The 25,136-nt window shown below is 35.3% G+C and overlaps 1 protein-coding gene across 1 annotated transcript in view; it reads right to left on the bottom strand.

Moving 5' to 3' along the window:
- EPHA6 (EPH receptor A6) overlaps positions 1-25,136 on the bottom strand; it is a 955,281-nt gene that overhangs the window by 861,334 nt on the left and 68,811 nt on the right. The window contains exon 2 of the mRNA XM_036349135.1: positions 8,274-8,338. Within this exon, the coding sequence (XP_036205028.1) occupies positions 8,274-8,338 (65 nt within the window). The remainder of the gene's footprint in view (positions 1-8,273; positions 8,339-25,136) is intronic.

Here is a 25,136-nt window from a genome sequence, read left to right as displayed (position 1 = left end):
CATGATGATCATCTAAGTCACAGCATACAAGATATACATATAACATGCTATTTAAAACCAATATCTGGCACCTGAGAAATACAAAGTTTTCTGAACTCTAAATTGTTGTGATTGATAAAAAACGAAATTAATATCCAATAATATTTTTTCCAGTAACATTCAGCAGGTCATTTGTACTTCACTGTTGAAAAGAACGTTTGATTTTGAATATTGGCATGCCTATATCTATGTCCGTTATGACTTTGTACAAAGATCTGATCTACCATGTATACATTAAGAATAAGCTTTTAAAACTTAACTACCTCTTAGTTGCCAAAATAGAAGAATGGAAAAAAATACCTGAGACAAAACAAATCTTTCATTTTCTTGCTAAAAATATTACTATGAATAAAAATAAATGGTGAAAGTCTATCAGGTGAGTTGATGAAGTGCTTAAAAATTATGTTCTTTCCATCAATATTAAGTATATGTAATTTTAGGTATAAATTAAACAATATCTTATGTAATTATTATTATGAAATGCTGTGTTTCAATGGTCAGATTTTATCCAGGTATAAGTACCTTTAATAACCAGTATGGGGCTACCCCAGCAGGTCACTTATCTTTTCTATTACAATATCAAAATTAAAAAGCCACACTGCTGTTACATTTTTAGAAGTATCAAATATAATTACTAAAGCTCAAAGGAAAAATAATAGTTTTTAATAATGAAATATTTATTTATATTATAAAATCTTTTATTTTTCTGGGTACCAGCAGTTACTTTTTATTAGTTAGAGTTAATATTGAGCCAAGAAGCCCCAACATGACATACCCCCTGCTAGGTAGTATAGAATGGGCCTGAGATGTAATGGGTAGTAAGAGTTTTTAATATAACATTTAACTAGAGGCCCTCTTATTGTAATTGTATTTTTCTCTTTTATCTACAATGTTACATATTGGCTAAAACTACATAAAATAAATGAAAATATCAAAAGAAAGTTAAAGAAGACATATATAATACTCTTTGAAATACTTTAAACAATAAAACAATTAAAAAAAAGAAAGTTAAAGTTTCAAGAAAATTTATATAATTTTCCTTCATACATTTGCAGACTACAATAATAAATTCAGGATACACACACACACACACACACACATATGTACAGAGTTACTGCATGAGGATTATATTTTGTGTTTCTTTTTTTCTCATTAGAATTAGACTGGCATAACTTCTTAAAAACTAGCTGTCTCCTTCCCAGGAAATTAAAATGGAAATAGGTCCTTCAGTTTTCTGCAGAGTAAGATTTAGTATTAACCAGTTATTAGTTATTCATAGCAAAAAAAAACATCCAGAGCGTATGTCTGCCCTTAATGTTAGTGAAAACACTTCTTCAGTATGCATTTATAACTTCTACAGGGCTATGTAAAAATTTTATTCACGTGACATTCTTTCATTGATTATCGTGGAACTATTAGCTACTCTGCTAGATCCTCACAATTTTATTCTTAATGTAGTATGTTGACCAATAAAGGATGGAAGGGACACAGAATAAAGTTCTTAAGAGTTCTGAATTATCTCTATATATAAAATCCTAATAAACAAATAGACTGAATGGTGCAACAACCGAACTGAACAACCGAACAACTGGTCGCTATGACATTCACTGACCACCAGGGGGCATGTGAGAAACATCGTGGGCATCAGCAGCAGTCAGCAGAATACAGAACATGGCAGGAATCAGCCACAGCAGGATGGTGGAGCAGGTGAGCAGGGGCGTGAGACCAAGGCGGGGCACTGGTTGCTGTCAACGGGGCAAGCCTCTAGTGGCTACTGAAAAGTCTTTGCTCCATTGCACCGTGGTCCCACCTGGCGCTCAAATCTGCTGCCAGCATCAGCCCTGCTTGCACCCGCAGATGGCACTGGAGCCACGGCTTGCATCCACTGCCGGCGCCCAGTGCTGGTCCCAATCCCTCGGTGCTGTCAGCGGATGTGAACAGTGCCTGCAGCTCCAATTGCCCCTGGGGGCTTCTCCACCTCTCCCTGCTCCTGAGGGGTGATTGGGGCAGCAGCTGCCGCTCACACCTGCTGCTGGCGTCAGCCCCAATCGCTCCGTGCTGTTAGCGGGTGCAAGTGGTGCAAGTGGGAGCGGTGGTGGTGGGAGCGGGGCTACCAGCAGAGAGGAGATAGGGGGCCATGATGGGAGGGCCTAGATGGGGGCATGGAGGATGGATCAAGACATGCCCCTGTGCCCACCGCAGCCTCGAGGCCCACAGTTCCTTTTAAGGTGCACAAATTTGTGCACTGGGCCCCTAGTGTAGACATATAATTTTTGACATTAGACAGTAAGAGCACAAAGTTAAGAAGTATGAGTCAATGCCCTGACCGGTTTGGCTCAATGGATAGAGCGTTGGCCTGTGGACTGAAAGGTCCCGGGTTTAATTCCAGTCAAGGGCATGTACCCTGGTTGCGGGCACATCCCCAGTGGGGGGTGTGCAGGAGGCAGCTGATTGATGTTTCTAACTCTCTATCCCTCTCCCTTCCTCTCTGTAAAAAATCAATAAAATATATTTTTAAAAAAAGAATTATGAGTCAAATTCTCTGTTGTATTCATTCTGTTCTGAAACCAAGCTTTAACCACTATACAAATATAATTATTCAATATACTGTTTTCAGTATATCAATACAGTCATATACCATATGACAACATTTTGGTCAACAATGAACTGCATATACATGACAGCAGTCCCATAATATTTTAATGGAGCTGAATTTTCTGTAAGAAATGGAAGGATATGTGGTTCAGGAGGAATTTTTTTTTCCCCGACAGAAGCAATATCTGTGGGACTTGATAACAGATTCCCTCTCACTCACACAGCTCAATTTTGAGAGCACAAATTATATCACGGTCAGGCAGCCACTGACCTGTATCAGCACAGAGGAGCCTGTCCCCCCAGTGCACCTTATTCAGAGGGAGCTAGAGCCCTCCCAGACCTAGCTTGATGGCCTCAGAGAACATTGTTGTAATTTCTTTGTTAAGAACCTGAGATCCTGCACAAGGACACAGCCTCATAAGAGCTACCTTGACAAGTATTACATGCCACTGCCACTTTAGTAAGAGTTTTCTGTGGTAGTATAGCCAGCCTGACCCTATACTTTGGAAATATTTTCAGGTTGTAATGATATAAAGCATAAACAAGATTTATTTCTTCTATCAATATAACGCCAGAGAGAACCTTTTGTGCCAGATAGGATCAATGGAACCAAAATCAAATTTCTAAAGCCAAAATACTACATCAGTTCTATACCTTCTCTATGTGAAACCCTTTTTTTATGCTTTTATGTAAACCTCTTTGTTAATGAATACCACAGTTTCCTAATCTGACCACTGCTCCAACATGCAGTATCCAAAACCCCACTGCTGTGACAATCCCCCATGTTCCTGCATCTCTCCATCTTGATTTCTTCTTCCTAGTAATCCTCAGACCACCTTTCACTCCCTTCCAACAGCCACTATTTCAGTGATCTATGCCTCACTCAGCCAGGTTCTCCTGGATACTTCCAAGCATTCAACCCACATCCCTGTCGAAGGAGCACTGCTGGTAAGTTTGATGTCCTACTTCTGACCCTGTCAGAAGGAAGCAGGGACAGTCTTTGTAAAGTCTACAGCAGTGTAGGCCTTCATAGTCACTCAGCTCTCATCAGTGACCCATCAGACCAGCTTCTGTTTCTGGATCTCCATTCATGGTAAGTGCCTACACACGTATTCCATTTTTATCTTTTATACTGTATTTTCGCTGTGTCTTTTCTATATTGGTGTTTACATATACAAATATTAGTTACCAGTGTATTACAACTGCCTACAGTATCCAGTACAGTAACATGGTATACAGGAGTACAGCCTAGGAGTAATAGGCTGTAAACAATACAAGCCTAGGTGTGTAGTAGGTTATAATATCTATGTTTACAAGTGTGCTCTGTGTTGGCCACACAAGGACAAAATTGTCCAACTATGCATTTCTCAGAATGTATCCCCATCATTTAGTGATACTAAACTGTAATGTCTTATCGCTTATATTTTCAACATCCTTTCCTTAGAATTTTCCATGGTATCCTTCATTCCAAGGGTCTATTTTATTGTTTTAAACAAACAAAGAAAATACTTCAAATTTTGTTTGTTTCTTTAAGTGAATCCAGAAAATTTTGACTTTTACTTATTGGCACTGAGGTAAACACTATCTAGATCAATTAAGGCAGTGGTTCTCAACCTGTGGGTCCCGACCCCTTTGGGGGTCGAACGACCCTTTCATGGGGGTCACCTAAGACCATCGGAAAACACATATAATTATATATTGTTTTTGTGATTAATCACTATACTATAATTATGTTCAATTTGTAACAATGAAATTGGGGGTCACCACAACATGAGGAACTGTATTAAAGGGTCGTGGCATTAGGAAGGTTGAGAACCACTGAATTAAGGCATTTAAAATCCAAGTCTTCCACACTATGACTTAGCCTATGATCACAGTCTTATTTCTCACCACATTCCCCAACTCCAGCCACACAAATGATTCTTAACGTTCCTAAAACTTAATCCATACATTTAAAATTCATGTGTTTTTCCTCAAAACATTCACTTTGCCACAAAGGTGATTTCTATCCTCTCTTCTAGCCCACATGTGATTTTTTCACAGTTTATTAGAACGAGCTGATAAGTTACATCCTTACTACCAATTTTCCTGGGTCAGAATTAATCAATTAATCCCTCTCTTTATTATTTCACAAAACAGTATTCAAAACTACCTTAAGACACTTTCTTTGGACTTATGATTGTGTAGAATTATCTCTTTACAATACTCTTTTAGGATAGAAGAAAACTGTTTTAAGCACTCTAAAAGTTACTTGGCATGAAGAGCATAAAATAGACTTTTGTTAAATGAATTATGAACACTGATTAAAATAAAGTATATTTAAAAGTTGGCACAAATAAGTTTTCAAGTAAGCATTTCAGAAAATAAATATATTTTCTTTTCCTGTTTGCAGGCCTAAAAAGTCATTTGCTCAAGACTACTCATCTATTTCCTATATCTACTAACCTCCTACTCAAATAACCATCAAAGGTTTTGTTTACAGGCACATAGTGAACACCTACTCCTGCAACTATACTGGAATGATACTACTGGTAAAATGACCATTTTAAGTAAAACAAACAAACAAACAAACAAAAACTCAAGAAATCATTTACTAAATTACTTATATTTTATAAAGCACTTTATATAATTTCAAAAACATCTTGTTCAATTCTTTATAAAAATAAAAATTTATCAAAAAGTTCCTAGGAAATACTTTATTCAGAAAGATACAAAATAAACTTTATATCATAAAATTGACAAATATATCATAAAGTTGTCTTTTCTGCCCATGATATTTTTGTAAAACCAACTGGATTAGTGTCTCTGAAAAAAAAAGGCAACTTTAGTTAAAACTGCCATTCAAATTAGCATGGCTCAATCAACCCAAGAACCTGAAAAAATATATAATTTTAAAGAGATATAATTATAACTTTAATATACAGAAATAAATTGTGGCTTAAATGCTATAAACTGATTAACAATATCCATAGATTTTAAATTATTTAATCAGTATTGATGTCTAGATGATTCCCATTCTTGCAATATTTAGCAGCCTTTTTTTTTCAAAGTTCTTTAACCTTACTGACTACTCCCATCCTTGTTTTAACCTATCAATAGGATTAAGTAAAACTCCATTATTGTCATTAATCTATTTTCTTCATTAAAATAAAAATTAAGTTCCATATTTTCTTTAAAACTTTCTATGTGATCTATTTTAAAATATGTTCATGTGATGTGTCCCCACTTTCAAGTTTTCCTACTGTTAACACTTGCTATTTATGAATTATTATTTGTCAATAATCTAAAATAATACAGCCTCCTATTCCAACAGTGATATTCTAAAGTAACTGAGTATTCAATTTACATTTTAACATATAAATCAATGTGTTATTTTTCCCTCTGTAGACTACAAAATGGCCATTGGCCTTTATCTTTAAATTGTAGAATCTTAGAAGAAATAAAAAGCACCTAGGTGTGAAATTACCAACAAGATTAGGATATGTATAGCTTTGCATTTTTGCTGTACGACTTCCTAGCACTGTAACCTTGTAAAAGATATTTAATGTATCTGAGTCTTAATTTCTACATCTTTCAATAGTGGAAAATCTGTACTTGATTTATATGATTTATATGACTGATGTAACATGCTTTGAACAAAGCCTACCATATGGTAAATGCTCAATAAAATTTAACCATCTTTTCCTCCTTATTCTATCGTATTTTTTTCCTATTGTATCTCCTTCACCTCTTCTTTCTCTCTTTTCTCTTACTGATCCTTGGCTGGTGTTCAAAATGCACATCTCAGGGTAATAGTTTATTTATCAAGAAGAGAAAAGAAATCTAAATCAATTTCACAAATACCACAAATAAGTATTTGGCCTTTCATGAAGTTGCCGATGTTCCTCTCCGGTAGCCGTGCCAAGGTAAAGACACAGGCCTCAGAGTCAGAAATAGCTTATTTTTAATTAAAGACCATCATTCACTATAGGGCCACTGTGAAAATAAAATGTAAATTTCTTAGTGCAGTAACTGGCAAACAGAAAACTATGAAGTAATACCTATGATAAAATCATCACAAGAATGATATCAGTAAGTGTATTTGTAACTCTGTAAGTCCTGTGTCCTAGTTACCAGTTTGCTCAGAAATGTGGCCCGACCAAGCCAAACACAATCACTAGAGCAGGGGTATAACTCCTGATCCCCACATGATTCTTCAGCTATGACTATATGAGGACAGTAATAATAGGATCTCTAATGTGTGTGGGGGTTTTTTGGTCTTTTTTCCCCAGAAAATAAAAATTAGGGCTTCTACATTAATTACTTATAAGTTCTTATAGGTTATTCTGTATAAGAACTGATACAGAGATAATTATTATCTTAGAAGGTTTCTAGGAAAAAAAATTAATTTACTTCTTGAAAGTAACTGTGATAAATGTGACATTCTTGATACACACAAGACATACGGATGTTTATTCATTTTAATGGAAAGAAGATAATGAAGGTTGAAGCATAATCTTAATTTAAAAATATATTTCTCATAAATGATTTGATAAAGAGCTCACAGAATAAAAAGAAATTTTCAGAAAAAATAAATAAAATGAGTCTATAAAACAAATAAAAAACAGCCTGTTAATCAAAAACAGGAAGATTTAACTCTTCATATGAATTTTTAGATGAAAATACACATGTTTAATAATTAACTGTTGAATAACTGTTGGTATAAAAAGTCAAATTCAAGCAGCAATATTTGAATAATGCTAAAATAATAAAACCTGTTTGGGTCAACTTCTCCTTTCAGATTTAAATTTGTAGATGTAATGGAAGAAGCAATGTAAAATTATCAAGAATGTGATAAATGAGAAAAAAAAACAAATTTTAAGAAAAAAAAGAAAAGCTAACCCAACTATACCTGAAGACAGTTAACCACCTCCATTATTAAAGTTGTTTAAACAGACAAAACTAACAATACACAAAGCTTCACAAACTACCCTTTTATTTTAGCTTAAAATAAAAATGTAGAAACATATCGCAATGTGAAAATAATGCAAAATACATCAAAACATAAAAATCAAGTACAAACAAAACTAAAATAATGTTAATACCTGAAAAACTGTACTTAGTAAATTATGCATCCTTATAAGTATTTCAAAAGGAACTACTCCTAGATTAAAAAAAAACAACAACAAAAAACAACAACACCTAATCATAATGTATCTTTTTGCCAACTTCAAAAAATACAGTAAACTCATAGCTTCTAATAAAAACCAAATTGTTAATATCTGTGAAATCCACTTATGTTATGGTAATTTAAAATTTGTTTATGCACAAATACTCACTGAGGTTACCAAACTTCATAACATATATACAGAAAAGTCTTAAATATACAAATAGAAATTTATTTCTAGAGAAAATATTTATGAAATATTCTAATATTATTTCTGTAAAACACTATGTTAAAGAACAGTTACTAATTTAAAAGAAACAAATATGTTTTACATATTATTCCCTTCTAATTGTAATTTAATCTCTTCTATGTGATTTAAGTTATATGCTAAAATGTATACCACATAGAGTCCAAAATCCACCATTCTTTCATATTACAACAGATCCTAAATATCTAACAAGGATGACAATTTTTAAAAGATATTCAAACTTACCCCATTTAATGGATATGTTTTCCATCCTAGCTCTCCCAGCACAGTTGTTGTATCAAGCAACACAACTGCAATTAAATAAACAAAAAACACATAAATTATCTCAAATCTTACTATTACTCACTACATTAGCTTTAGTAAGTTGTATTTAAATTATTTATATATAGTAAGTATTTATAAGTAATGATAAAATATGTGAGGTGGTTATAAGTTAATTTTAAAATATGTAATTTGTGTATAACAATGCTAAATGAAACAATTTAATAACAAAGTCATTCTTTTTTTAAAAAAAATATATTTTATTGATTTTTTACAGAGAGGAAGGGAGAGAGATAGAGAGTTAGAAACATCGATGGGAGAGAAACATCGATCAGCTGCCTCCTGCACATCTCCTACTGGGGATGTGCCGCAACCCAGGTACATGCCCTTGACCGGAATCGAACCTGGGACCTTTTAGTCCGCAGGCCGACGCTCTATCCACTGAGCCAAACCGGTTTCGGCATCAAAGTCATTCTTAATAGCTGTCTTCCACATAGAAGCATAGAACAATTTGTGGAATCTCAGAGGGAAGACAGGGGAAGGTGGGTGGGTGGTGGGAAGAGATCAACCAAAGAACTTGTATGCATCCTAGCTAATCCTATCTAATAAAAGAGTAATATGCAAATTAACCATCACTTCTAGACAAAGATGGCAGCACCCACTGCCAATAAGGAGGGAATATGCAAATTGATATGACAAAGATGGTGAAGCCGGCCAGAGAGCGGGCACGGGAGGCTTGGCTTCCTTGGTCACTGAGGCTTGGCTTCCTTGGTCGCCCCAGCTGGCTCAGTGGCCACCGCCCAGACAAAGCCATAGTGGCAGGGCCGAGGCAGAGGCAGTAAGGGGCAATCATGCCAGGAGGGGAGGGTAGTTGGGGGCAAGCAGGCCAGCAGGGGCAGCAGTTGGGGGCGAGCGGGCTGGCGGGGGGGGGGGGCAGTTGGGGGTGGTCAGGCCAGCAGGGGGGGCAGTTGGGGACAAACAGGCCAGCAATGGGGGGCAGCTTGAGGTTAAAAGGCCAGTGGGGGGGCAGTTGGGGGAGAGCAGGCTGGCAGGCAGGTGAGCGGTTAAGAGCCAGCAGTCCCAGATTGTGAAAGGGATGTCCGACTGCCGGTTTAGGCCCAATCCCTGTGGGCCTAAACTGGCAGTCAGACATCCCCCAAGGGGTCCCAGATTGGAGAGGGTTCAGGCAGAGCTGAGGGACACGCCCCTCCGCCGCATGAATTTCGTGCACCGGGCCACTAGTATATGCATAACACATGAACACACAATATTGTGGTGAAAGCCTGGGGCAGGGGGTGGAGGCAGGCTAGAAAAGGTCAATGGGGGGAAAAGGGGACGTATGTAATACTTTCAACAATAAAGTTTTAATTTAAAATTTTTAAAAATAAAATAGCCATCTTCTAAAATTGATAAAATAACCACCTTTGCTTCTCTCTCTCCTTTCATATATGGTCCTTCTATACCACATTAAAAAAAGACTGTATTAAAGCAGGCTTCTTTATTTTCTTTCTGTTATTAAATGCCCTTATATATTATTGGCAAAGTATGAAAACAATTCTTATGAATAAATCCGAGATCTTTAAAGCATAGATTACATTGTTACTGTATTTGCCAGATAGTATACTTACTACTGAGGGAGGCAAAAACAAAAATAAAAAGCACACATCATTTTCCTGACCAAAAGTAACTCATAATATGATGGCAAATATGCAAACAAATAATTAAAATATATTCTATTAAATTCAAAACTAAACGATTGACTATATGCTAGCCTAGCAAGTAAGTAGGCTAAGGCTGGCAGGGCAGGTCTCAGCGGATTTAACAAAGGAGATGCTATTTGAGCTGGGCTAGGATGAGGGGTCTTCATCAGATGTGATAAGCAACACATATTTGTTTTTCTTTTAGGATATCTTCTATAAAATAACTGAGTTATAACTCAATTCTCAGTTGCTGGAACAGGGACCAGGGGTGGGAATTATTTCCAGGGAAGAAGGAGGACAGAAATGAGGGAGGAAAGCAACAAAGATTAACTGGGGAGGAATCTGCAGAGTTTACAGCAGGTAAATGCTTGGGGTCCATGATTCAGCAGATCTTTATTTTTAACTACTTACTACCTCCAATTCCCCCAGACACCAGTAGTCCATGGACCACACTCTGAGAAACAATGCTTTATCATCTCATTATGACTTTTAGTCTTCATCTAGTTAAGAAAGTTGAGTTTATTTGTTGCCTTTTTGTAGTTTAAAAAATTGCTATTAGGGGCACATTACTTGGTATCTGCTGTTTAGTGTCTATTGTAAACATTTTGTCATTTTTCTTATTTGAATCACTATGATACGTTGATTTAAAATATAAAACCATGTTTAAATTTCTGGGATAAACTCTATTCATTGCAGAATATTCTTTCAGTACTATTAAAATCTATTCACTAAACTTTTATAAAACTGAGCTATAATTCCTTAGTTCATTTTTACTGTGGAAAATCTCAAACATATTTTAACATGTAGAGAAAACAGTACATTGGACCCACATGTAGTCATCATTTGGCTTCAATAATTACCAGCATGGCCAATCTTATTTCATGTTTACTATTCTCCCACTCCAAGATTTCTTTGAAGAAAATTCCATTAATCATATAATTTCATGTGTAAAAATTTCAGTATGCATTTCTACCATATTTATTTTATATATAACTACAATATCTTAATAACGTACTGAAAGTAGTAATCCCTTAGTGTCATAAAGTAGCTAGTGTTTAATATTCTTAGTTTCTCAACTTCTTTAACAAAAAAAATCAATATCTAATAAGTACTATAAATTACAGTGAATGGACATTCCTTTTAAAGTCTTTTTTTAATCAATAGCTTTTCCTATTATATTTTTAGTTAGATTTATTGAGGCATGATGTACTACAAATAAAGTTCACCCATTTTAAATGTACATTTCTATGAATTAAGAAAAACCCCTACATCTATATAACCAACTCTATAATCAAGCTATAGAATACACTCATGACCTCCAAAATTTCCTTTGTGATCCTTTATAGCAGCGGTTCTCAACCTGTGGGTCGCGACCCCTTTTGGGGTCGAAGGACCCTTTCACAGGGGTCGCCTAAGACCATCGGAAAACACATATATAATTACATATTGTTTTTGTGATTAATCACTATGCTTTAATTATGTTCAATTTGTAACAATGAAATTGGGGGTCACCATAACATGAGGAACCGTATTAAAAGGTGGCGGCATCAGGGAGGTTGAGAACCACTGCTTTATAGTGAGTCTCTTCCCCACCAAGCCCTTAGCAACCACTCATCTGATTTCTGCGCCAATGGTTCTGACTTTCCCAAAATGTCAAATGAATGAAATCACATAGCAGATAGTCTTTGAGTTGTTTTATTTTTTTAATGTTAGCATAGTGTATTTGAGATTCATCTATGTTGCTGTATCAATAGTTAAGTTCCTTTTTATTGCTGAAAAGTATTCCTACTGCATGGCATTTCCTAGTTGATAGACATATGGGCTATTTTCAGTTAGAGAATTATAAGTAAAGCCACTGTAATATATCATTTACAGATTCTTATAGGAACCCATGCTTTCTTTCTTCTATGGTACATAAAAATTACTGGGTTATGTGAGGAATACTTTTTTTTTAAGTGTCATATTCCAAAATGGCTATGAAGTTTTGCATTCCCATTAGGGGAATATGTTATTTTCCTATTGCTCCACATCCATGGTATTATCCAGTTTTTGAGGCATGCTAACATGTGTGCAACAGGATCTCATTGCTTTAATGTTTCCCGAATGACTAGACAGTTTATCTTTTTCACTACTTGAAATCAAATTTACTAAATAAAACAAAATTGTTTTGTCACACTTTCTGGATTTTCCTAATTATAATACATCATTGAAAGGTGCTTCCCCATTTCCTGTATTTTCTTTAAATTAAAGATCTATTTAGTGGCTTTATCTGATTCAGGTTCCATTTATTTTTATATTTTGTAAGATTACTTTATTGGTGGTGTTTCATGGTCCTTATACCAGAAAACAGGGATGATATTAATTTCCACTAAGATCACTGAGAAAGAACTCTAGAACCAACTTGCATAGGCTCCAACTGGACAAAAATAATTTGATCATAAACAAGGTTAATGACTGGAAGGAATTAAAATATTTCAAATATGCTTAAATCCAAGCACTTTGGAAGGGATTTTAGAGATAGGATAGTGAGTCTTAGGGAAGAAGGGGGAGAGATCAACCAAAGGACTTGTATGCATGCATATAAGCCTAAGCAAGGGACACACAGACAACAGGGGGTGAGGGCATGAGTGGGGGGGGGGGCTATAAGGGGGTAATAGGGATATAAGGACACATATGTAATACCTTAATCAATAAAGAAATTTAAAAAAAGAGAGGGTTCACGGGGGAGGAATGCATATGTGAAGGGCAGAAATAGCTCCAAGATGCCAAAATGCTTATCTTACTTGTACAGAGAATAAAGAAATGTCACAGGATAAGGGGGGAGAGGAAGGAAGACATACATTCACAGAAAATAAAGAAAGGTCACAAGGTACCCGGAAAAGGAGAAGATATTTTCACAGAGAATAAAGGAATGTAACAAGATAAGGGGGAGAGAAAGAAGGAGGCACCAGGTGGGCTTTGATCTTTGAAACTGATATCCTGCAAAAGAGGGACCAAATAAGAAAGCACAGGGTCGTAAACTGGGGAAGGGGTCCAATTAGAAGGGAACATAGATAGACAAAGAACTATAGCCTTTTTAAACCTGGAGACAAAGAGAGACTCAGACAGATTTTGGATTTTTTATTTTTTCCATTAGAGAGAAAGAGAGCAAGTTTTTTCTGCATTTGGGGGTCCCATTTGGAGACCCCTTACTTGGGAAAGTTTGTATATGCTTCCAGTAAACTTCCACATTTTTATTAAAGAAGCCTTTTAGTCCATGAGTTTATTATTCTTCAAACTTTGTGGGCAAGGACCCATGGAAGAATCTGCACCCTGATTCTGCACCCCACGTTTCACATTCATAATGATAAAATATACCATTAATAAATTTTGCAGCATACTAGGAAGCCATCCTATACTAATAAAAGACAAACATGCAAATTGACCGTACTTTTGCTATGCCTTAAGCCACGCCCACCAGCCAATCAGAGCAACTATATGCAAATTAACCCAACCAAGATGGCGAATGGCAGCCACGGAGCTGGAGTGAGCAGGAGGAAGCCAAGGTTCCCCGCCTGCCGTGGCCCGGCTCTGAGCTCCACTGAAAGCAACAAATTTTCAATTACAGAAGGTAAATAAACCCCAGAATAAAAAGAAAAAAAGGAGAGACTGGGAGCTTACATCGCTAGGGTGTTTGCCAGCCTGAAAACGGCCCTCAGCCCCTCACCCAGACTGGCCAGGCACCCCAGTGGGGAACCCGCACCATAAAGGGGGTGTGGCCAGCCTGAAAACAGCCATCAGCCCCTCACCCAGGCTGGGCTAACCTCCATGGGGTGAGGGTCCCCACTGGGGTGGACATCCTCCAAGGGGTCCCACACTGAAAGAGGGCATAGGACGGGCTGAGGGACCCCCCGAGTGCACAAATTTTTGTGCACCAGGCCTCTAGTTATTTATAAAACTGGTAAATAATCTGAAAATAAAATATTTATTTTGCTTTTTCTATATAAGGTACTTCTGAATAAGGAAATAAAGTAACATTTTTGTCACTGAAATATTTCATTTAATAAATGAAGAAGAAATGACCAAATTACTCTATATCATTTTCTACTCTTAATAAATTAATGTATTTAGCTAACTGTTTCCAATGGCTGCTGACCTCCATCACAAAAAGATAATAGCAGATACAAGGGGCTAGAGCTTCATAAAAGGCTTTCTGTGTAGTTTCATCTACTTTATATCAACAATAATTCTAACAAGCCTAGAAGTAACAGACAGAAAGTACAGTAATGATGATATATAAGTATATATCATATGTGTACACACACACACAACACACACACACACAAATATACAAAAATACAAAAATGATATCTGATGGCATCTGGGATCATTCACAGTAACAAAAACAAAAACAATCTAAAATATTTGGAAGAAAAGCTAAAGATACTATAATAAATATTCAAAACTATAAACTTATCTCATTGTCAAATAAAAGTTATTTTTGTTTTTGGTATATACTATTCAGAAGTACATCATACCATTATCTACTTTGGGGGGGGCATGAAAGCTTAGTCATTTAGCATATTAATATCTCTGGGATACAACATTATTTCCCTAGTAAAATAATGTTACTAATCATAATCAATTTAGAAAAGATTTTCTACATATTTTGCTTCAGTAATATCCATATTATCCTATATATTATTGTTTTTAAATACCCAATTTACAGATGAGAGAACTGAGTCTCAGGAGAGGTTAAGTAATTTTTCTGAAGATCACTAAGTAATAGATTTGGATTCCCATCATTTAAACCTAAACCTTTTTTTTTTAAGTGTTATTTTCTGCCTGCTTTTTAAGTTTGAATATAAAAATTTATTATTTGTTTTCTTTTAAAAAATTTTTGTAGGTACAGAGAACCATCATTATTGTTTTTTCTAACTGCAGATTTTCCTAAGTTTTCATCCAAATTTTCATATTAATGGTTTATACAGAAAATGTATCATTACTATATACAAACCCTGCCATTTAACTTAAAGGGTTTTATGAAGTAGAGTGTTCAAAAATCCAAAATATGAATTGAAGCCCATCAAGAGAGATTTGTTTTTGGTAAATTGCATATAGAATTTATACTGGTTATTTCATATAAATACTTTTTCTAAAACATAGTTAGTCTATTTGGTTCTCCAAATGTATAATTTGTAAACTGTAAACTGTATTAATTTCAAAACAAACAAAAAGGAAAACATGTAAATACCTGCAACACTGTAGATCCTTAGGAAGAATATTTTTGTTTCTTAGTTTCTTCAAGAAACAAAATTTACATAATTGCTTTATTTTCTTCATTAAACTGCAATCATGCCTTTTAAAAATTTATAAGAACAGTAAAGTTTCAAATTTGTATTCCAGACAAATAAATTATACATTTATACTAGAATAAAACTGAGGGATTTTGAAAACTTTAATATCATTACACATGATAAATGTTTAATTTTACAATTTGTTTCATATATAAAACCCCCACAAATTCAGGATTTCCAGGAACACTAATTGCATTAATCCCAGAAAGGTGAGAGCTCCTCCTGCTGGTTTTAAACAAAAGTTATCTAGTCCCTACCAGAATGTGAAAATGCTGTAAACCAAAAGAGGGAAAAAAAAATTATAATGTAATGACATTAACTTCAGTAAAAAGTCAATACTTTTTATTTAATGGCATAGTTCTAAATATAACAAGATTAACACCTGTTATTTATTTAAAGAGATATATTTATTCATATCATAATAAATGAGAAAGCTGATAAACCAAAAAACACATGCAAGTAGTAGTGCATGTGTATGTGTGTATCTAAATTTAACAAGAGACTATTTGAATGTCATCCTGTTTAGATTCTGCTTTAAAATGACATTCAGATGACCACATTAACTAATTTAGTTTTGATATAATTACATATTTTTGATTGACAAAAATCAAAGCTTTTATTTCCAGATGTGTAGATGATGATACCGTATCTACCCTCACATAGAATATCAATATCGAATTCCTAAAAAATCAAACATATATTGTTTTAAATAAGTGTACGATTATGTTTATCTGTGGTATGTCTTCTATGTAGTGGTATTATTTTTAAGGCAACATTTTCCAAAAAAGTTAATTCCTTCTTAAAAACTGAAATCAATATTTGTTCATTAGGTGTACTTATAGCATTTTATTTTGCTGTGGCTTTCTTATTCCTGTTGCTCTTATTTTTAATATAGGAACTGTTCATAAATAATATCTCTATCACATGAGAGTTTGGAAGTCCTACTGGAAAGATAAGATAATATGAACATAATGAAATATATTATGACTACTTATTTGAAAGTCTTATCTACAATTTAATGACCATCTCGATACAAAACCGTTTCTATATAAAGGAAGAACAGTATTTAAAAATTATTAAATCCTTACTTTAAAAAGAAACAATAGTGGCTTTGCACCGGGAAGAAAAAAATTACTTTTACTGAAATCTAAAAAAAAAAAAATTATATTAGTAAAAAAAGAGCAATTTTTTTCCTTGAAAATTGAAGGGAAAAGTTTTTCCCTACAAATTTCCCCCCCTCCATTACACTTATATGGACATAATGAAAATAGTTTTTACCCTCCATTACGGACTTATAGAGTCACAAAAAATGTTCCTGGATTTTACATTAAGACATTTTGGCATATTTCAATAAATATTTATTGATTCTGTTATACTGAAGACTATATTAGCTATTGCAGGGTATAGAAAGCTTATAAAATACAATGTCTACCCACAAGGAGTACCTGGTGTCATTTTTTTTTTCACTCTTACTCTCAGGATTTTGTGTTAACCTACACACCGTAGTTCATTCAAACATAAAAATACCAGAACAGATTAAAATGCCCTGTTTAGAGGGCTCCGATGAAGAAATGCTGCAGCTATTTAGTAGAATGTGTGGAATTAAATTGCTGTTCCAGAAGGGCAGACATCCAATAGCACATCAACATCACCATCAAAACTGTCAGTAATTGGACCACTTATCTCGGTTTTTATAGAAGTGCCAAGGAATGAATAGACTGTAAATGCATCCCAGTAGTCAACAGGAAGGGAAACAATAATTTTCTACCTGAAAAATCCTCTCCAAAATAATCCCAAATTCAAGAAATCTGTGCTAAATTTGTCATGATAGTGTTTCATTTAGAGTAGGAGATTTTTTTTAAAAGTTGAGGTAAATATTATCAGAAGTAACCAATTTGTAATTTTTTTATTTTTATTAGATTGATTTTTAGAGAGAGAGAAGAAAGGGAGGGAGAACGCCACATTTTTTTTCTAATCTAAGATTTAGTCATCAGAAATAAAAAAATTATCAAGTAAAAACCTTAATTGCCTTGTCATAATTAAAAAAAACACCCACAAAACATAGTAATTTTGAAAGGATAATTTTATCCATTTGTCCATTGAAATTATGGCCAAATCAAGGTACAATTATTAATATTACTTTAATTTAAATATTAGTCCTGCAGTGTATGAACTAGCTCCTCAAGGTCAAGGAGTGTGTATGTGAGTGTGTGTGCATTTAATGAATGAAATGAATAAATGAATGGAGTGCAAGGAAAGTAGCCATGGCAAGAAACTCATATCTTGGGGAATAACATTCTTAACCAACTTTTAGTGTAGACTAAATGGGAAGGCAGGCACTAGATGAAATTTAAATGGCCATTGTGCTTAGTTTGTAATGCAGAAGGTCAAAGGCTATTCACATATGATGTCTCTGAAATGTGGTTAAGGGGCAACGTGGTCTTCAGGAAAAATAAAATCTAAACAGCGACTTGTTTTGAATACAGAATGGAATGTAAGAAGACAAACCATTTCTGTACCTTTTAGGGTCCTCTTCTCTTCACATTGGCCACAACTCAGCAAGGTAAGCTCTCAGGCTACCTGCTGTCAGCTTAAGCTCTGTGCATCTACCCGTCTCTAACAGTGCAAGTGTTCAAACAATGATGTCTTATCTGCTGCCCCACTGAAAGCATCCATCAAATCCAGAAATCATCTCAATAAGATAGCACACAAATGAGCTTATGAATACTCATTTCTCCTTATTCCTTCTTGCATTATTTATTCATTTATCCAAATGAAATTTGAATTATAGAACCTTTCAGGTAATAGTGACTTGGGACTCTCCTAGCATACCTCAAAATCACACCACATCAGCAATTCTTCACAGAACTACATTGAAATATAATTTGTAAAATTCCAACTTTTATTTGTCCATATAAACTACTCCCTGTTTTACATTGTATCTTCTATTTAATTCCTATTTGGATTTTTAACATGGCTACAGTATCATGTGCTTGTGTAAACTGGCCAAGTCGTAACTCTTATTCTACCAATTGTTTGGAGTTGCTCTGCCCTAAACCAAGTAATTCTCTAAGTCTCAGTAATCGCTCCAACTTGGCTCTCAACAGTCTCTGGTCTTGTTAGCCATTCTTCCAGGGGATCATGGCTTAGTATGTATTTGTTTACTGTATGATAGGGGATGATTTTATCTTCTTTACCCTTTGAATTTCTCTTGTTAATTGATCCACTAAAGTATCTTTGAGAGAGATCTAAGGATAATACTGTAGTTTTCTTATATTTCCACCACCCCCTCTCTCCAACTATTTCAGGAATATTAACCATACTTGAGTTCCTTTTGTCTCTAAAAAAGCTGGATTCAAATTGCCAGTATTTAAGACTCTTCTGTAAAGCAACTAACTAAACTCTTCATGAACACTTAGATTTCACAGTCAGCTGCCTATAAAACATGGTTATCAGGTCATGAAACTTGATAATCTGTTCATAAAGTAATATATATTCTGAGAAGATGCTGCAAAAAGAATATTTTAAATAAAATGTAATTTTCTAACCTTTTAACCACAATTTCAACATCCTTGACTGTCTAAAGAATGTGTGTTGCCTTCTGAATTGTTAAATTGAATTGTACTAAAGGTTTTGGTTAGTAGCATTGCCTGTGGAACTAGCACAATCTATAATGAGAGAAATGAAAAGGAAAAATGCGAGGACACAATAAAACATTAAGGCAACCAGTTGTAACATTTACACATCAAATAGCTTTTAGCATAACTATTTGAAAATAGAGTAATGAGAATCATGTAGGACAACTTCCTACTGAAAACTACAGACGTAATGACACAGCATATACGATGCCAGATTTAGAGGCCATGAATTGCGAGACAGATGATCTTGTGTGGCATATTTCTGTACTGCAGAGGAGTCAGGAGGAGGGATGGTTCATAAATGAAACATTTACAAATGTGACCCATGCCAAGAGCAGCATGGCTTCAGTACAGAGAAAAGAATGACAGATGGAAGTTTTATTGTTGGCAGAAAAATCCTATATAATAAAAGGGTAATTGACAAATCGACCGAACGGCGGAATGACCGGTGGCTATGACACACACTGACCACCAGGGGCAGACACTCAGGTCAGGAGCTGCCCCTGGTGGTCAGTGTGCTCCCACAGGGGGAGTGCCACTCAGCCAGGAGCTGGGCTCACGGCTGGCCAGCGCAGCGGCCATGGCAGGAGCCTCTCCTGCCTCTGCAGCAGCGCTAAGGATGTTCATGGGGAGCAGGCCTAAGCCATCAGTGGGATATTCCCGGAGGGCTCCCAGACTGTGAGAGGGTGCTGGCCAGGCTGAGGGACCCCCCACCCCCCAGTACACGATTTTCGTTCACGGGGCCTCCAGTATAAAACCAAACCAAACCAAACCAAACCAAACCAAACAAAACAAAACAAAACAAAACAAAACAAAAGACAGGCATTATCATCATTACCCTGTATGCAAGACAAGTCATAAGTGCTATTGTCAAAGTGTGTATCACCAGGATCTTGTGCAGTGAAGTAAATGCAACAGAAATGATGATGACATTTTATAATTAAGGCAAATGAAGAATATTTTATCCAACACAGGTTTCTCAGTTATAATTAAGCATTAAAAAGCAGGTACAGGCTTCCATTAAGACATTGATCAGTTTTAACTCATTGATTACACAAGATAAGGACACGGTAAAAACTGTAAAATGTTGAGAAAATCTTAGTGAAGTTATCAGGACACAATTCCAACCTGAGCTTTATGACTGAGATGCTCAATTTTTATCCTTCCAAGGCACAATAATATTTTATGAGACTGATTTTTTAAATTAAATTTTCTGTTATTTAACTCTCTGTTATGCTTTTATTTTTTTCTTTATTGACTAAGGTATTACATATGTGTCCTCATCCCCTCATTACCCCCTTACCCCCCACTCATGCCCTCAACCCCCCTGTTGTCTGTGTCCATTGGTTAGGCTTGCTTATCAGGCAAATAGGAGACTGATTTATAAACAAAAAGAACTATTTATTCACTGATGATTTGTCTCCCCAAGGAATCTCCTTCCTTGCAGGTAAACACATTCAAGAGACCAAATCAGGGATTAAAGATTTATTTGAAAATACTAAATTACTGAAAAGGAGTAACCCTGTGTTACTCTTTAAAATCCTCTAGAACTATTTCTATTTAAGGAACAAATAATTTTATCTAACCATTTTAAAGCTCTTAACTGTGAATAGTACTGAATAAACAGTAAGTTTTCTACTTAAAACATATTGCCTTTTTAACACTATTCACAAGGCATATTATGATTTTTATAGTTATAACCAGTTATCAGCTAAATTTTGAAAGACCTAATTTTTATTTTTTTTAAAAAAATACTTGGTTTATTTCATTTTTTTGCATGTATCTGTCCAATTTTCCCAACCATTTATTGAAGAGACTGTCTCAACTCCATTGTATGTTCTTTGCTCCTTTGTCAAATATTAATTGAGCATTATGGCATGGGTCAATTTCTGGGTTCTCTGTGCTGTTCCATTGATCTATATGTCTGGTTTTCTGCCAGTACCAGGCTGTTTTGATTACATGCGTTTGTAGTGTAATTTGATACCAAGTTTTGTGATCCATCCAACTTTTTTCTTATTTTTCAAGATTTCTTCTGCTATTCAGGATCTGTTTTGGTTCCATATAAATTTTTAGAGTATTTGTTTTAGATCTGTGAAATATGCTGTTGGTATTTTAATAGGGATTACATTGAATCTATAGATTTCTTTGGGTAGCATGGACATTTTAATGATGTTAATTCTACCCAGCCATGAACATGGTATATTCTTCCACTTGTTTATATCTTCCTTTATCTCTTTTTTCAACATCCTGTAGTTTTCCGAGTACAAGTGTTTTACCTCCTTGGTTAAGTTTATTTCTAAGTATCTTAATTTTTTTTTCTTTCAATGGTAAACAGGGTATTTTTTTAGTTTCTCTTTCTGAGAGTTCATTATTGGTGTATAAAAATGTCATCGATTTCTGGGTGTTGATATTTGTATTCTGCTACATTGCAAATTCATTTATTAAATTTAGTAGTTTTTGGTGGAGTCTTTAGGGTTTTCTATGTACAATATCATGTCATCTGCAAACAATGAGAGTTTTACTTCCTCCTTTCCAATTTGGATGCTTTTTGTGTTTTCTTCTTGTCTGCTCACTGTGGCTAGCACTGCCAGTACTGTGTTGAGTAAGAGTGGTGAAAGTGGACATCCCTGTCTTGTTCCAAAATACACAAGAATAAACTCAAAATGGATAAAAGACCTAAATGTAAGTGATAAAATTATAAAAATCCTAGAAGAAACCATAGGCAGCAAAATCTCAGACATCTCTCATAGCAATATGTTTATGGATATAACTCCTAGGGCAAGGGAAACTAAGGAGAAAATAAACCAATGGGGCTACATCAAAATAAAAAGCTTCTGCACAGCCAAGGAAATGATTAACATAATTAGAAGGGAACCCACTGCATGGGAGAACATATCTGGCAATGATATATCCAATAAAGGGTTAATCTCCAAATTATATTGGGGACTCATACAACTTAACAAAAGAAAGATAAACAATCCAATAAAAAAAAAATGGGCAAAAGAGCTAAATAGACACTTCTCCAAAGAGGACACACAGATGGCCAAGAGACATGAAAAAATGCTCAGTCACTGATCATCAGAGAGATGCAAATTAAAAGGACAATGAAGTATCACCTCACACCTGTCAGAATGGCTACCATCAACAAATCAACAACTGACAAGTGCTTGCGAGGTTGTGGAGAAAAAGAAACCATAGTACACTGCTGGTGGCAATGCTGGTGCAGCCATTATGGAAAACAGTATGAAGTTTCCTCAAAAAATTAAATATGGACTGCCATATGACCCAGTGGTCCCACTTCTAGGAATATATCCTAACAATCCCAAAACACCAATCTAAAAGTATGTATGCCCCCCTTTGTTCATAGCAGCTCAATTTACAATAGCTAAGATCTGGAAACAACCCAAGTGCCCATCAGTAGATGAGTGGATAAAAAAGCTGTGGTACATTCAGGGAATATTATGCGGCAGTAAAAAAAAAAAATAAATTAAAAAAAAGGATCTCTTACCCTCTGAGACAGCATGGGGAGACCTGGAGAGTATTATGCTAAGCGAAATAAGCCAGTCAGAGAAATACAAGTATCAGAAGACCTCACTCATATGTGAAATCTAATGAACAAAATAAACTGATGAACAAAATAGATTCAGAGACACAAAAGCAGGGAACAGAATGTCAAATCTCAGAGGGAAGGTGGGGATGGGTGGGAAGATATCAACCAGAGAACCAATATGTATATATGCATAACCCATGGACAGAGATAGTAGGGTGGTGAAGGCCTGGGGCAGAGAATGGGGCTGGCTAGAAGGGGTCAATGCAGGGAGAAAAGGGAACATATGTAATACATTCAACAATATTTTAAAAAGGTATTTGGTTCTACCCATACACTCTCTTTAATTACAAAGTAGCATATATTTTTTCTAAGAAGGATTCTTACATGTGAGTAAAATAAATCCCAATTACTGAGTTAACTTTATAGTTTCAAATAAGGACAGAGAATAGCATTTGCTGACCATGCCAAATAATTTTGGAAAGAATCTAAACTTTTAGACATTTGGTTGGCCAGATTGTTTCTGTCTTTGGTTGTTCTTTATAGATCTTATTTTTATGACCAAGAATGAGAAGCATTTAAAACTTATTTCTTTTTTGATTTATTACTATTATGTTTATTCAGATTTCTTTAGTTTTTACCCAATAATTTTTCTATTTCTAGGATATCACATTACATTTTGTCATCATGCAAATAGTTTCTCCTGCTTCAATGACTTTATTTCAACATATAATCTAAAACTGCCAAATTTTAAATAATGCACATTCATATACTCTTCAGGAATCTTTTTTTCTCTGTCTTCACACTTTTCAGATAAAATTTATCAGTTGGGGGGAAGGGAATGGTCTACTATTATTTCACTTGCTGTCCACCTCCAAGACAATATCTCCAGCATAAATCTCTCATGCTTCCAACACAATTCAGATGCCCTTGTTGGTTTGTAAACTGTCCCCTGAACAGAGGGCACAAACAAACTGAAGAGGAAGACCACTCGTACGGGTACATGGCAGGTTTAATAAGTCAGGGAACTTACATAGGAGGCTTGTTGTGGGATGAAATCTCCTCACTTGCCCTTCGGAATCTTAAATTTATATAGAGGCTTCAACTGGGTTCAGTCACATAAACCATCCAGATGCTATCAACACCTTAGTCTCCCAAGCCTGTGTCCCTGGAATAACTTCCACTGTGGGGATGGCGGGTAGAACAGTACATTCCGAGAACAGGGGTGTGAGTGAAGGGCCCTCTATCGCCAGGGTCTACTCTAGATCATGGGTCAACTCCTCTCAATTACATTCTTTAACACCCCTCAAAAGTAACATTTCTGCTTCTGAGCTCATTATTTTCCCATGAAAGGGTACCATCATCCCCTGATTTCCCTAGTTCAATTACTGGTAGCCGGCATCTGCTCAAGTTAGGATCCTTGACTCATTCCTCATCTATCAATTTGCAAACTGGACCTTGTAGGCAGAATAATGGTCCCTAAATTGCTCATGTCCTAATCCCAGGAATTTGTGAAGATGCTATGTTATGTGGCAAAGGGAAATAAAGGTTGCAGATGGAATTAAGGTTGCTAATCATTTTACCTTAAAATAAGAGGACTATCCTAGATTATACAGTGGCCCAATGTAATAATAAAGGTCATTAAAAGAAGAGAGACTCAGAGCAAGATGTGTGACTACAGAAGAAAGGCACAGAGAGAGGCAACATTGCTGGCTTGAAGATGGAGGAAAGCATCCATAAGTGAACGAATGTGGACAGCCTCCCAAAGGTGAAAAGGGCAAGGAAACGGATTCTTCCCTAAAGCCTTGAAAAAGGAATACAATCCCCCTGACACCTTGATTTTAGCTTAGGGAGACTCCTCAGATTTCTAACCCACAAAGTTGTAAGAATAAATTTGTGTTGTTTAAACTGCTAAATTTGTGATTATTTGTTTCAATGGCAATACATAGTCCACTAAATTTTCTGCATCATCTTCAAATCTATCATTTTTTTCTGTTCTCTACCTATTATGTCTCACAACTGAACTAGGGTCCCTTGGTCTTGTTCCTCTCATTTAATGCAGTCTCATTGACATGCCTGAAATACAAATTTGATTTTTCCATTCTCTGTTCAAAATTCCTCAGTGGTTCCCCTTATCACTTACAAAATTCTCCCAAGATATTTGTTACAAATGTATGCTTATTTCTTCATAATGTATATACTGAGCATTCTACCAGGTTCTCTGAGTATAAAGGTGAATCGAAATAAACAGAGTGCCAATCTTTAAGGTAATTATAATCTAAAGTAAAAAAAAACACAGAAAATAAACAGAAATTATAAAATATGAGAATTGCTATCAACATAATTTAAATTTCAGGCTCAGAGAAAGCCTCTACAAAGGAGGTAATGATTAGATAGAGTTGAATTCTTCTCTATATTCCTTTTAGACTCCTGATGTGAACTATATAACAATGAACTGGAGAAGATATGAAATAAGATACTGCTTATTTATTTTTAACCCAATATTCATTTTACTTTTTGGGTTCTAAAACCTCTTTCTCATTGAATATACACTAACATCCTATGGCAAAATATCCAAGAAGACACAATATAACAGCTATTGTCTT

This window comes from Myotis myotis, unplaced genomic scaffold (genome assembly GCF_014108235.1).
Source record: "Myotis myotis isolate mMyoMyo1 unplaced genomic scaffold, mMyoMyo1.p scaffold_m19_p_2, whole genome shotgun sequence".
In the NCBI taxonomy this organism is placed as follows: Eukaryota; Metazoa; Chordata; class Mammalia; order Chiroptera; family Vespertilionidae; genus Myotis; species Myotis myotis.
The sequence above is the reverse complement of the archived record's forward strand: the minus strand, read 5'-3'. Positions and strand labels throughout refer to the sequence as shown.